The sequence below is a fragment of the Eschscholzia californica genome, unplaced genomic scaffold (assembly GCF_041429995.1).
Source record: "Eschscholzia californica isolate CP2 unplaced genomic scaffold, dmEscCali1.0.p SCAF_6, whole genome shotgun sequence".
NCBI lineage: Eukaryota > Viridiplantae > Streptophyta > Magnoliopsida > Ranunculales > Papaveraceae > Eschscholzia > Eschscholzia californica.
In genome coordinates, this window is record NW_028238483.1 from 41,400,294 (window position 1) to 41,414,337 (window position 14,044).

General features: G+C 34.2%; 2 protein-coding genes across 2 annotated transcripts; one reads left to right on the plus strand and one right to left on the minus strand.

Moving 5' to 3' along the window:
* Positions 1 to 758: 758 nt before the first annotated feature.
* LOC147534996 (Basic-leucine zipper (bZIP) transcription factor family protein) lies at positions 759 to 4,993 on the plus strand. The gene is made up of 5 exons (XM_086648484.1): positions 759 to 886; positions 2,061 to 2,805; positions 3,448 to 3,523; positions 3,663 to 3,789; positions 4,405 to 4,993. The coding sequence occupies exons 2-5, from the start codon at positions 2,084 to 2,086 to the stop codon at positions 4,602 to 4,604; spliced, it is 1,125 nt and encodes a 374-aa protein (XP_086504610.1). The 5' UTR covers positions 759 to 886; positions 2,061 to 2,083; the 3' UTR covers positions 4,605 to 4,993.
* A 313-nt stretch (positions 4,994 to 5,306) lies between these two features.
* Positions 5,307 to 5,834, minus strand: LOC147534997 (uncharacterized). The gene has a single exon (XM_086650162.1). The coding sequence runs from the start codon at positions 5,832 to 5,834 to the stop codon at positions 5,307 to 5,309; it is 528 nt and encodes a 175-aa protein (XP_086506288.1).
* Between the last annotated feature and the right edge of the window lie 8,210 nt (positions 5,835 to 14,044).

A 14,044-nucleotide genomic window follows, 5' to 3' on the forward strand; every position in this document is an offset into this window, starting at 1 on the left:
CTTCAAATAAATAAAAAATATTAATATATCTTTTTCTTCCTCCTTTCACCACGACCATCGCCACCATCAAAATCAGCATAACTCTCCCTCTCTCTCTCTCTCTCCTCAAGTTTCCGTTGAAGCTTTATAAAAGAAGCTTTGAGTCGAAGTTTCCGTTTTCCTCTATAATGCCCATAATTGCATGAATTATCTTCAAATTTCAAAATTTATAGACTAATATGACTCATTAATGGACTAATTTGGGTCTTTTATAATGGATTGATTTGGCTCTTTAATGTAAATTTAGATGGCAAAGAGATGAAATATATTACCCATATATAGCAATATATGTAACCATATATATATTAATCGATGAAAGCCAATTGGCCCTAATGACATCTCGTCTGATAGCTAGACCTGGTCTACTGACTAGACCCCATTTTTAATTTTTCGAGCATAGAAAAGAAAAGAAGAATCAAATTTTCTTTTTAAGGTTGTCATTAAAGGTGAGGAAATGACCCATTCCAATATTTTTGGTGACTAAAAAAGAGAAATTACAGGGAGAGAAACCTTTTGATGTGAAAGATAAAAAAATAATATTGACAATTAAATTTGACCAATCTCAGCGTTATGGGAGTCAAATGTTTAGTTAATTACGAATTGGGGGCTAACTTGGAAAGAACCCTTACTAATGATACCTTAGAGAAAGAGAGAATATTTTGTCGTTTTCAGAGCAACAAAGTGCAATTGGGGTTTCCTTCTTTCTTTCCACCTTTGAAACCAAACTCTTTCGCTGTCTCTCTCTCTCTCCACCAACTCTTAACTTTCTCTCTCTTAGGGTTTTTCTTCTTTACGGAAGAGAAGAAGAAGAAGGTCAGCTCAACCTATTATTTGCAGTCACGATTAGGTATCGCTCGCATTTTCTTCATTCTAATCAATCAATAATTATAAATTTTAGTCTTTTCTTTTTTTGGTTTGAAATTTTGATTGTTCGTTTATTCTGATTTTAATTTTTGAAGTAACTCCTGTTTCTTTCTTTGATTAGGTTTAAGAAATGTTACTTGCAATGGAAAAAATTGAACTTGGTTTCGATTTGATCTTCTTTATGTTCAAGTTTTTTTTTAGCTTTTGATGATTAGATATGAAGTTCTAATTCCGATTAGTACTAAATTGGATTAAGAAAACGGATTGAGTAGTTGATTACAAGGTTAAAAAATGAATCAATAGGAATTTGTAGTATTAGTTAGAGTTTATCAGGTAATTACTGTGCTATTAACATTTCATGCAGTAGAGATGTCGAAATCATTTTTGTGCAGCAATATACTTAGAAGTTGCTTCAAGTTTTTGAAATCTCAAAATGAGGATAAACTATCTTTAAATATCGAATGGTTATTACTATTAGTGTTGTCAACCAATTCCACATTGGTGGACCAAGTATGGTGCCTCCTTATAATAGACTAGGAACCCTTGAGGCCATGACGTGCCAAAGCTGACAACGCCACTAGCAACCCAGAAGGCTGGTCTGCACAATTCTATAATAAATAGTAAATATTTAGTGATGTTATTGTGAAATTTATATTGGATATGATAAAATCTATGTTTTTGACCAAAAACTGCCCAATAAGATGAACTTTTAATTCATTCGTTAGCCATTGCAATAACCACTTCAGGGTAAATGAATACACAACATGCATTGAGTCTACATTTCTATACATATCAATTAAATCGTACGAAGAACTACAGTTTTTTGAAGAGGATTCACAAAAAATACGAATGAAAGGTACATGAGAAAAGGCGTAGGACAAGGCTTGTTGACTATGATTCTTGTAATAGGAAATGGACTGCCTTATGATAAATTATAATTTCAAGGGTCCAACAGAACCAATACCATGCAGAGAAAAGTAGTATACAGCTCTTTTGGTGGGTGCGTGTTCTATTTTTATGCTAGTCATGTTAGACAGTTGTTTTATCTATCAAGTTTTCCGGTTCAATCGGGTGATCTTTTACTCCTATGTTTAGGTTAACTTTGATGTATGTGTTTTTTTAATGGTTACTGATGTTTGTCATTTCACTTATATTAGGAGAAGCAGGACTTGTTTATGCTATGGAGAATCCTAGAGCAGCATCAAGCTTCAGAAGTTTGCCTTACAGTTCAAAACAATCGCTCCGTCCTCCTAAAAGTCCTTTCCCTATTATCTCCCCATCCTATGCTGACTATGGCTCTAGTCCTGCAATAGGGTCCAAAGGTCTTCAAAAACCAAAAGAAGGATATAGAAATCACCAGCGTACTTCCTCTGAGAGCTTTCTTATTGAGGAACAACCTTCTTGGCTTGATGAACTTCTTGATGAGCCTGAGACACCTGTGAGAAAAGGAGGTCATCGACGTTCATCAAGTGACTCTTTTGCATATTTTGATGTTGGTAATGGTTCGAGCTTAGATAGACTTATTCAGGATGATAAATTTAAAAATGAAATCAATATATCTTCATGGGGATCTCCAGGCTTTGACCTCTACAAAGATGCACATCAGGCTTCTTCGTATGAGGAGCCTAATTCTTTTGGGAGAAAGTCGAATAGGGCGAGGGAATCAGCATTGAATTCTTTGTCACAACCTCGAGGTGTTCCACCTACAAGGGACACTGTTCTAGTCCAAAGCTCGGGATCGCCATATGTTCCACAAAAAATGGATGGCATTTCGTCTACGTCCTTTGACAAGCAAGATCAAGAACAGTTTGGTTCACTTAATTTGGGAGGTTCTTTTGACAGAAAAAACTGCTTTTATACAAAGCCACCTGCATCAGAGACAGATCCGAAACGTGCTAAACAGTACGATATCTGCTCAACTTTTGACCTTTTAAATATTAAATTTTACCTTAATTTGGAATGCTCTTCATTGATCTCAATAAGCAGACAAATTGATAGTATTACTCAATCTTGATGACTTGATCCAGCATTTCATATATTATAAATCATTCTCTTGCTAGATATAATACTATGTGCTTTGGCTTGGGAAAGCACGTTCAATGGGGCTTGTGATAGTGGTGTCCGCATAGGACACCTTTAGTATTGGAAGCATCTTAACTTCGGAAAAATGTAAATGTACTATATTGAGAGGAGGTATTTGTTAAATTATACAAGTCAGGCTTAGATACTACTTGGAAGAATATATCATATAAATAGGAACTGAATTTACATGAGATGACGGGTTCATCATTTTTGTGAATCTCTAAACCATTACTGATATAGTGACTCTTTACAATGCAATTTTTTTAGCTCCGTCCTAGATTTGCCTCAAGTTACTTGATCATCCTTATGCATGCAATGGGAGAAGAAAAGTAGTTAACATCTTGATTTTGTTCTTACAAAGAGTCTAGAATCTACCTTTGTTCAGATGTCACGGAACTTCAAAGCTGAAACCTATGGTTTAAAACTAACTATATCTGTAACTAATGTGTCAATCAAATGCAGGCAATTCGCACAACGCTCACGGGTCCGAAAACTTCAATACATTGCGGAGTTGGAAGGGAATGTCCAATCCCTACAGGCAAGTCTCATGGAAGCTGGATTTTGCTGAAGTCTTGTCATGTTTTGTCTATTAACAACAAAGGATTGATTATTTAGTCGAATATTGTGCTATAATCCAAAAATATTATTTAATTTCTGCACCATATGTTATTTTACAGACAGAAGGATCTGAAGTTTCAGCTGAGATCGAATTTCTGGACAAGCAGATGATTATACTGAAAATGGAAAACAAAGCCTTGAAGCAACGCTTGGAGAATTTAGGACAGGAGCAACTTATCAAATACTGTAAGGTTTACCCTTTAAATTATTATTTTGCACCGCTCTACATTTTCCATGAGTAACTTCATTACGTTGGTTAAGAAGCAAAAAACTTAGGTATTTATATAGAAATCAATACGACCACTATATAGTTGGGCTAAGCGCCCGAGTCAGGGTAGTCCAAGCAAAATCCCATCCCCACTTTCAAATTATTATATTTGTGTAACCCAGAGTAGGAGTGTGAATTGGGTTGGGCACGATGCACATGGGCATGTAATACCTCGACCCGCCGTTCTGGGCTCCAAAATATATAAAGGATTGGGTGGGCTCCGACCGGGCAACATTGGAAGTATTTTGCACAAAGCCTGCCTTGGCACTTTCAGAAACAGCCACGGGCTAATCAGTGCACGGTCATTTTTGACACTAACACCAGCGTGAAAAACCACGTAAACTCTCTAGATTTGAATACAGCCTGCAGGTGTGCAAGAAAAAAATGAAAACCTTATTAGGACGTAAACTGTCTAGATCAGTTCCCTTCTAAGTCACAATATGTGTTTGTTATTCTTTTGCCTTAGCTTACACTTTTTTTGTGGCTCTCATATATTAAGTGGGAACTAAAATATTTGGAGTTGGGTGGTCCAGTGGAGCAGGAGGTGTTAGAGAGGGAGATAGCGAGGCTTCGAGCTTTGTATCAGCAACAACAAATGCAGCCACCTCTGACCTCTTCTACTCATCGTCGGGCCCGTAGCAGAGACCTAGAGGCCCAATTTGCCAATCTTGGTTTAAAACACAAGGACGAAAATCTCGGACAGAATCCAGTAAATGGTCAACTCCGCATTTAGGACAGCGGAAGTTTGTGAAATATTTTGTTCTGCACCCCTGCAAAATCAGTAAGTAAAGGCGTGGTGTTTCCTATTGAAGAAGTTAGGATCAAGAGAGACATCCATTTCTTGATCTTGTTCCTCATAGTGTTGTTTTAATGTCCCTCGTGCACCTGGTGGTCGTCGCTGCGAAGTTATCTTCTTTGCTATCGGCTCATTTGAGGTGAAAATTCTCTCTCCTCTTTCTCTCTCTATGTTCAGAAGAAATTCTAATGCTGAAAATGTACAAGTTTTCATATTGACTTATGTGATCCAATGTCCAGATTCACCAATCATGTTTTAATTGTATGAACTGCTTTAAACCCAGGAACATGTTAATAAATTGACAGGTATTCTTCCTTCGTGTTTCAGTATCCGCTTTTTTTTTTTTGGTGAACACTTGATGTTTTTGTCTGGCTCGTGATGTCTGTGTCGTCCAAATGTCTGATTTAGGTGGATTTTTGGTCTAGTTGAGTGAGACAAGTCTGATTCAAAGAATGAGACAAAGTAACACCCAAAATGTTATATATGATATAGATAATACAAGTCTTTATCAATCCCAACATCAAAATGTACTATAATGAATACATACTAATACATAATCAAATAGATAATTAATTTATTTTATTGGTAAAGTAATTTTCATCGACTCAAGCTTATATAGGGGTATGGTTTATATATTACTTAATCAGTGAAGTATTCATCTTCAGTTGAATGTGATCCAACTTTCTTAGAGGTACCAGTTTCCTTCTTCTTACCTTTCTTTCCATGCTGTGGTTTCAATGGTTTACTTTGATGTTCTTGATCATGTTCATCAACATAATCATCTATTGTCTCCATATGAATGCCTGGATCATTACAACTATAACTCCCACCAAACATGATTGAATTATTAATTGCTTGAAAATTACTATTTGCATAAGCTGTCATTGTTTCTTGATCAAGTGATGATGAAATATCTAATGATTTCTCATCCGACTCTGCTCGCATTGTTGCTCCCGTGTTTGCCCCTGCAAGAGTTATGATACTTACACCGTGATCTTCTTCGTCATGGGTTTCGTCAAGTTTGATTGATTTACCTGTCTTGTTTGTGTTATGGTGATCGAAGAGTCGGTGAGTTAGGGTTGATAACATATCCCGAAGTTCTCGACCGATTTGTCGTTGATCGGCGGTGTGGCTAGTGGTCTTGACGTTTGTTGGCTCATGACCCATGGTTGTATAATGATGAAGATGGTCAAGATTGATTTTTGAGAATGAAATGGAGTTGTAGTTTGTTTTGGGACTCAGTGGGTTGAATTTATTAGGGATTTCATTTGTTAGAAGAGATGAGGGAATGACTTCAAAGAAGGGCAAGGAATTATATCCAAGTCCTAAACCCATCAATGGAGAAAAGAAAAGAAGAGGAACAAATATCCCCTTTGATGGTTTTGTGGAAGCAAGGTATATATGAATGTTGTATTCATTCATCATTTCAGATTTTCGACATTTTTTTAGGGCAACAAAAAACACACATTAAACAGGTCAGCTGCAATTACTAATGCCAATGCCACAATGTCAAGGTATATATGAAGTTATATACAATAACTTCCTCCGCCAAGAACCAATAAATTCATTGAGGCCCTGGGACCTATCAATTCTTTAATTCTATCACATGTTGTACGTGTCTTTTCATCCATTAAGTTCCTTGTCCAAGAACACCATTTTTCTCGTTTAGTCCGTGATGCATCTAATTAATAAGGTAGGGTTATTTTGTTTGTGGTACGTACGAGTGTTATTTTTGGTATGTTGTTTTTTCGTAAATGCAAGTCTTTTTCTTCTTTCCTGTAATTATTTTATTTTTCAAATCTATTGTTATCTCTCCCTAGAATCATATATTTTGTAGTTTCATCTTTTATTTTCACTAGTAACTCTTTTAAGAATTTTAAATCGATCGAGCAACGTATGCGGAACAAATCTCTTTGTGAAAATTAGTAAAATTGATTTTTCTTATCTAAGATGTAAGATGGATTTTTTTTTTTACAAATGGCCCTCCATTAACTAGAATAAAATAAAGGGTTTTTTTAGGCCAAGACCTCCATTTATTTAGCTATATTGAAGGACACCCTAAAAACATTTTTATTTAGGCGTTAACCCCCAAAGCTCATTTTCCGTTCAAATAGTCGTGAAGTAGTGGTATGCGAATCACATGCTCGCCTACTGACCAAAAGACCCCCATTCTAATTTTTAGTATATAGCCCTCATTTATTTAACTATATTAGGACTACACTCCCAACCAAAATACCACTTAGAACTTCACAACCACTTATTTCTCAAGTATCTTCTTCCTCTTAACCGTCAACTTCACAACTTGTAGTTTCTTCTTCTTCTTCTTTTGGAATAAGTGATGCTTCTAATATTAAAATTTTCACTATAAAATTCAGATTTTTTTAGTTCGTGGATTTGCTGAATCTAAGCAAATGGTTCTGGTTTCAATCTTGAGTTCACTTTAATTTTTTGTTTTTGCTCTTCTTCATTGTCAACTTGAGTTTTGTGTTTTGCTCTGAATCTTGGTTAGTTGTTGAAGGAGAATCTAAAAATCGGTTTAACATGGATAAATTTCTTCCTCGGTTTCTTTTTCTTTGACTGCTTCTCCTTCTTCTTCAATTTCTTCTACTTCTATTCTAGATTTCAATTCTCTCTAGCAAAATCTTCTAAGATTTCATCTTTTCTTCGAAACCCATGTCTAAGAAATGACACCAACTCCTTAAAACAGGACTAGAAGATTCAAGATCAGATTTTTGTGAGAAACAATTATAAAACAGAGACTTTGAAACTAATTACACCATTTTTTGGTACAACTACTACTAGTTGTTCTTCCATTCTTTTTTGGGTTCTGTTTGGTGGATATTATAACTTGAACTTGACCCATGCAAGTAATTTTTTGGTACAACTACCTCAGATTGGTAAAGACACGATGCAGCCTATCGTCGAAGTACAAGTGACACCTCGGTCAGAGTCACTCGCTGATTGGCTCTAGCTCGGGGAGAACATGACCGAATCTATAGCCGAACCTCAGACTTATGAGACAGAGAACGTAACAAGGGTAGACCAACCGAAGTCACTCGTGGATTGGATCTAGCTCTGGCCTCTGGCTAGGGGTGAGCATGATCCAGTCTATGGGCGAACCTCAGAGTTATTGGTTCGACATGTAACTAGGGTGATTCAACTGATCGTGAGATGGGAAGGTATTGGCTCGGGATAAACTATTCGAATGGACAAAGTATTTTGGTTAGGGGTGTAGTCCTAATATAGCTAAATAAATGGGGTTCATGTACCAAAAAGTAGGACGGGGGTATTTTGGTCAGAGATCGAACATGTGACTCGCACGACCACTAGTTCATGGTTATTTGAACGGAAAGTTAATTTTGGGGGTTAACGTCTAAACGAAAATGCTTTTTGGGGTGGCTCCTTAATATAGCTAAATAAATGGGAGTCTTCGCCTAAAAAAAACCCTAAAATAAATAAATAAACTTTAGAAATCTACAAGATAGTGGGGGCAAAGTATTGAAGTTGTTTTCAACAAAAAAAAAAAAAAGTATTGAAGTTGCTTCACTTTGTAGTTGAGAAGAAAGAATCTATAATCCCACTTCCCACCAAGATAGTGTTAGTTGCTTTTGTTATGGGTGCTGTCCCTACTGCAATAAGATAGTTCATTTAAAGGTCCAAATCATTAACCAATTATCTTCTTGTAGTATTTAAGGATTTTTAATAAAAATTAATGGGTGGTAGGTCTTTATGTACCACCTCTCAGTCTCTGTCTCATGGGTCTGGGGACATTTTAGCCCGCCTAAAATGGATGACAATTCGAGTTTCGAGCCATTTGAGCCCGTTTACAACAATATTGATTTTTTTTTTTTTGATGAGATTTAATTTTTGTTTGAATATCCACAAAAGATACTCTTTAGGAAGGAAGCCCATTTTTACAAATAGGAAGCCAACGAATATTGTTTTATCTCTCAATTATTTTATAAAAAACATTTTTATATGCCAAGAATATACTTTTGAAGATTTTGCACATAACAAAGTGTACAAGAGTGCAAGTTAAACGTTAACCCTACTAATCCAATCATAACTATCTATGGACAATAGAAATTGACGGTTGGGTTTGGCGGAGGGCTGATTAGAGCTTTATGTTCGTACCAATCCAATTAAAATTGACGGTTGAGTTAGTCTTAGACACCGACTGCCTATGGACACATCGGCTCCGGAGATAAGTGGCCAGATCTGGGCCCCTAGTCTAATCCATAGACTCTATTCTTAGGAGAGGATTGTATGAAAATCTGTCCCCTTCATAATTTTGAGCAATGTTATATCCTCAAGTCACACGTTTAAATGAAAGTTACAATATTTATATGAGTTATTTCCATTTCGCCCTCACACTTTGTGACCAGTTTCTTTTTTGACCCCTACTTGTCATAAATCCAAATTTAACTCCTTATTTTAATGTAAATACCATTATTACACTTCTTACAAATATTTTTTCAAAATGAAATTATTAGAAAATATCTCATAAAAAATTATTTTATAGGAAGAGTATTTATTGCATTTATAAGAAATGAGGTGGAGAGAGAGGCCAAAAAGGATAATTTTGATAAAATTGGTAAGGTATTTTATTTTGAAAAAATATTTATAGGATGGGTATTTATGACATTTACATTAAAACAGGAAGTCGAATTTGAATTTATGAAAAGTAAGGAGCCAAAAAGGAAGTCGGTCACAAACTAGGGGGCCAAAATGGAAATAACTCTATTTATATATGCCTCACATGGTGGGGGACTCTTATCATATCATCCACAGATTTCTTATTTGTCCTTCTCAACAATTTTTGTACTTCTTTTTTTGTTTTTCTCAACATTTTTTTTTAAAGAAAAAGATATTTTCGGGCAGATCTAAGCAATAAGTAATAACTGTTCCTATGATTGAGTTGCACATGAGACCATGTCAAAACAAATACATTGCACATGAATCAGGTGATGAATGGACATGTTTCATTATCATCCTAAAATAAGGAATAAATGATGGATTCAAATTTTCTACTGAATTTGAAGAAAGAAACAATGTAATTTTTAGTCCAACAATTATCTTTGCAAAAAACAGATATAAAGAAATTGTATTTAAAACATTTTAAAATTAAGTGTTCCTCTCAATTATATCTATATTTGAGCCAATTCAATATTTCATTTGTTAGTTATTTAGTTGAAGGTAATTTGTTTGTTTAACATTTAAGTGTAGAATTTGTGATTTCTCTAATATCACACCAAGGGAGATGAGTGGCTTTAAAGTTTAGAATATTAACTACTACAAGAAATTGGGCAATTTTTAGTTTTTCTAGGTTAAAAATAGAAATTATATTATGTGTGGTTGAAATCCAGCATTTGTATTTTATTTAGTTAAAACTTATTATTATTTGCAACCTTCTTGGAACTTGTTCTAAATTACTTGCAAGTTATGGTAGATTATAAAACACCTAAGGAACTGAAGACTATAAAAACTGAGCGATCATTTTTCAGTGAAACAAAAAATTTATAAGAAGTTTTGACTTTATTTCTCTGTTAACTATGTCCTTTTGCAAGAAAGAAGAAGATGATTTTGATGTTAAATTTTGCGGTGTTTGGATCAAATATTCTTTTCAACTTCGAAATGGACGTGAGATCTACTCTCGACAGAAGGAAAACAATGACGTTTTGAAAATAATATATTTGAACAAACATTCAGGTAGTATGATAGTTTATAGTGAGCTATGAAAATTTTAAATTTCCAAAGAACGAAAGAAAAACCTAAGAAAGAATGTAAACATGTATGTTTATGTGTCATAACAACTATATTGTGTTGTGCTCACTCATAACGTGTTATTTATGTTCATAACATACTAGAAATAAATAATAGTTTAGAAAGAAAAATAACGTTATATTCAAGTTGAAGAAAGTACAGGATATTTGGTACTTTTCATTATGAATGTTCAAATGCTAATGAGTGCTCACACAAAGAAGGTGGTAAATCATTATAAACAATCATATGCATTACGGGAATTCATTGGATTTCACAAGCCAAGGGGTAGTTTTATCAAGAAAAAATTGGTTTTAGACCTCGCATTTATTATGATATTTTCCAATAATTTTGTCTAAAATTAAGATTAATAAAAAAAAAAAGTTGGACTAACCACCTCTTTTTGCTCAGAACTAATTGTCAATTCTCGGACTCAAAATAGATTTTACGGCTACTTTTCTCAATTTTACGAGAAAATAATGTATCGATGTACGAATTTGTTGTTAAAACACAATAAATATATAAAGCGACTTCGAAAGAAATAGAAATTACATATAATTGTACAACTGTTGTGAAGCAATCCCGCATTGGTAGTGAGAGTTCCTCTTAAGAGGTTAAACACCCTTTCCTGGTGAATCTTTTGAAACCGTGAGATCCAAGTGTGACTAAACAGACAATACACTAGCAGTCGAGAAAACTGGTTCGCACCATCCCATAACAACAAGTTTTTGGGATTTAAGTTTTTTGTGATAAACTGGGTGTAAAGGGAGATGAGGCATTTAATTTGGACTATATGAAGAATCCTATTTAGTAAATGCAGCTAGTTCAGATTCCCCATCCTTGTTCCCATATTCTATAATTTAAGAAAATAATTTTTGAAAAAAACTGTAAAAAAATACTTTTTTGTTGTTGCAAAAATTAAAAATTACTTAACTAAAAAAAATACAAAATCACTATGTGTACCAACCCAGACACCCAGTTAATAGTAAGAAGTTATGACCTACCCTCTCAACAAAAAAAAAAAATAGATGTTCAATACCTGGTTAGGGAAGGGGTTGAAATATTAACATAAATTTCAAAGTTTTGGAAGTCTAGTGTTAGATTCTGACAAGAAGTAAGATTCATGGTTATTGGGATTGGGGCTCTTTATTAGTTGTTAGGACCATTTTCATTTTCTTTTTTGTTGAAATTAGGACCATTTTCATTGATGGCTTGATGTTGAAGTATATACATGTAAAAAGATAGGTAGCTAAACATAAAACGTCTCCTAGTTTGGCGGTCAGGTGTATTTGATTTCAACCATGTGGTAAGGGTTTAAACCACACAGAGCCTGCACATTCTTTTTGTTTTCTCTTTAGTTCTTTGATGTTCCCAGTGTCACTGCCAAATGAATCTTTATTTCTGTTTGTCCAAAGAAACAATCTTTCTACGAAGAAATTATACTTCGTTAAAAAAAATTCTTTTTTCTTTCTAAAAATGTCAAATTCAAAGGCCCCCTAAATTCTCGGTCACTGCTTTGTTTTTTTTTTTTTTTTTTTGAGACGGCTTTGATGTTGGGTATTAGAAGTTTAGATCTCTTTGATTAGCATTCTAACTTAGGTAATTATCATGTTTATCACATCTTGATAATACATCAATGTCATGTAATGACATTGTATTTCATTTTTAAAAAAAATATAAAAATAAAGAATTTGTAAAAATAATTAAATTAATTTGTAATCGAAAGTGTGAGCCCCAAACTTTAATGACTAACGTTGATTAGCATTCTAACTTAGGTAATTATCATGTTTAGTGAATGCACACGATTCGTGCTACCATTGAAGTAGGGAGAGACGCCGTGCACCCCCCAAATGAACAATTTTGTCTTCATTTTGCTACCACCAACCTTAGTGTGAGATGTGTTCCACGCCAGGTGACATTGACACCTACTAAGCCTGAGCGCTCACCTCAGATCAACTTCCAAATACTGTTGCGAGCGATGTGGGACAATAAAAAAACAGATAATATGTAGTATATCTCTTTAGGATATTGATCAAGTGTAACTGGTGGAATTGACAGGAATTTATTGAATAGAATGAATAGTCAATTTTGAAGTACTAAGTCAAGGACCATCAATTTTTTTTTTGTTGAACCAATTGAACATGAAACTATTTGAAATCTTTGTCTGAAAAAGGAATTACCATTTCATGGATTAGACTGAGGTAAACAATCAAAAGAGCTAAACATAACCCTAGTCTATGAATTTGGGGGGTCAATATTTTATTTTTTCCTTTGGGCATATTAGGTGTCCCTCTATTAAGTGTATATTATACAATCAGTTTTATTCCTTTTGATAAAACACCAAACATGTGAGGACTATAATAATCTACAATTTTGATTTAATTATCCTTTTAATTAAATCTTAAATCTGTAGAAAATATACAATTTTATTTTTAAAGTCTAATAGTACTTCACACCTTTCCTTTTTCATCATTATTTTTCCTTTTGTGTCTTTCGACTCGTTTTTTAAGTGTCTCACTAGTATCTTATTTTTATTGGAAATCAAAACAATTTAATTTCTGAAGGATAAAAGAAGATACAAATTAGAGAGGCAACGTAGATCGAAGAAGAGATTGTCACTCAAATTTGATTAATTCACTTGACTTTAAATTAAACTACAAAAGCAAATCTATTTATTCACCAAAACCTTAATCCACTACCTTTGATTACTACTAACATGATGCACACTAACTTAGCTATGTCCTCGATTAAAAAGATAACCTACAACTAAATTGTCTCACTAATTGCTTACAACCCACAATGACCCCTAATTACCTAATTAGTGGGTTAACAATAATTTGAACTTATGTCAATACTTAACAACTCATTAGTTTGAAGATTATTATTGTAGTTGACTTCGACGTACGATAGTCATTACAATGACGTTGATACATCAAAGATGTGATAAGCGCGGTAACTGCCAAATCAAACAAGAACATGCCTCAAGCCCAACTACTATGGCCTAAAGCCCCACTACATTATTTATGCTCTAATAATTGCAAGTTCAATAATCCAGACCTTCTCTGGAGATCGAACCCAGAACCTCCAGGAACCTTTTGGAGTATATGTCAACACTTTAACCACTCGAACAACCAAGTGTTGACAAATTATTATTATTGTAATTAGATTTAAACTTATGTAGTTTTTTTTTTTTAACTTCCACTATTAGAGTTGGTGGAGGTAATATTATTTGCTAGAGTTATTTGGTTGGGTATTGTGATTGTGATGAGTGTAATGGAAAGAAGGATATTTTTTTGAAGAATCTCAAGGACAACTATTCATAGACATATATTTAGGTAATCCTGAAACAATACGTCTAACTACCAACTACAATTATAACATGATTTAACTTTAATTTGTTAATTCTCGCAATGAACTGTAAAATGGAAAGTTATAAATGCGTTCTCTATCTCCGTCGAATTAGGATCTTACCGTGAAACTAGAGAAGCAGCGACTGCTGTAGCAAGAGACCACCACGGCCCCATCATCGACTCAATTAGTTCTCTTTTCCCTCCAAAATCTACCCTTCAAAGTGAATTGATGGGTATAAAATTAGGTTTAGATTTTGGGGAGAAGCT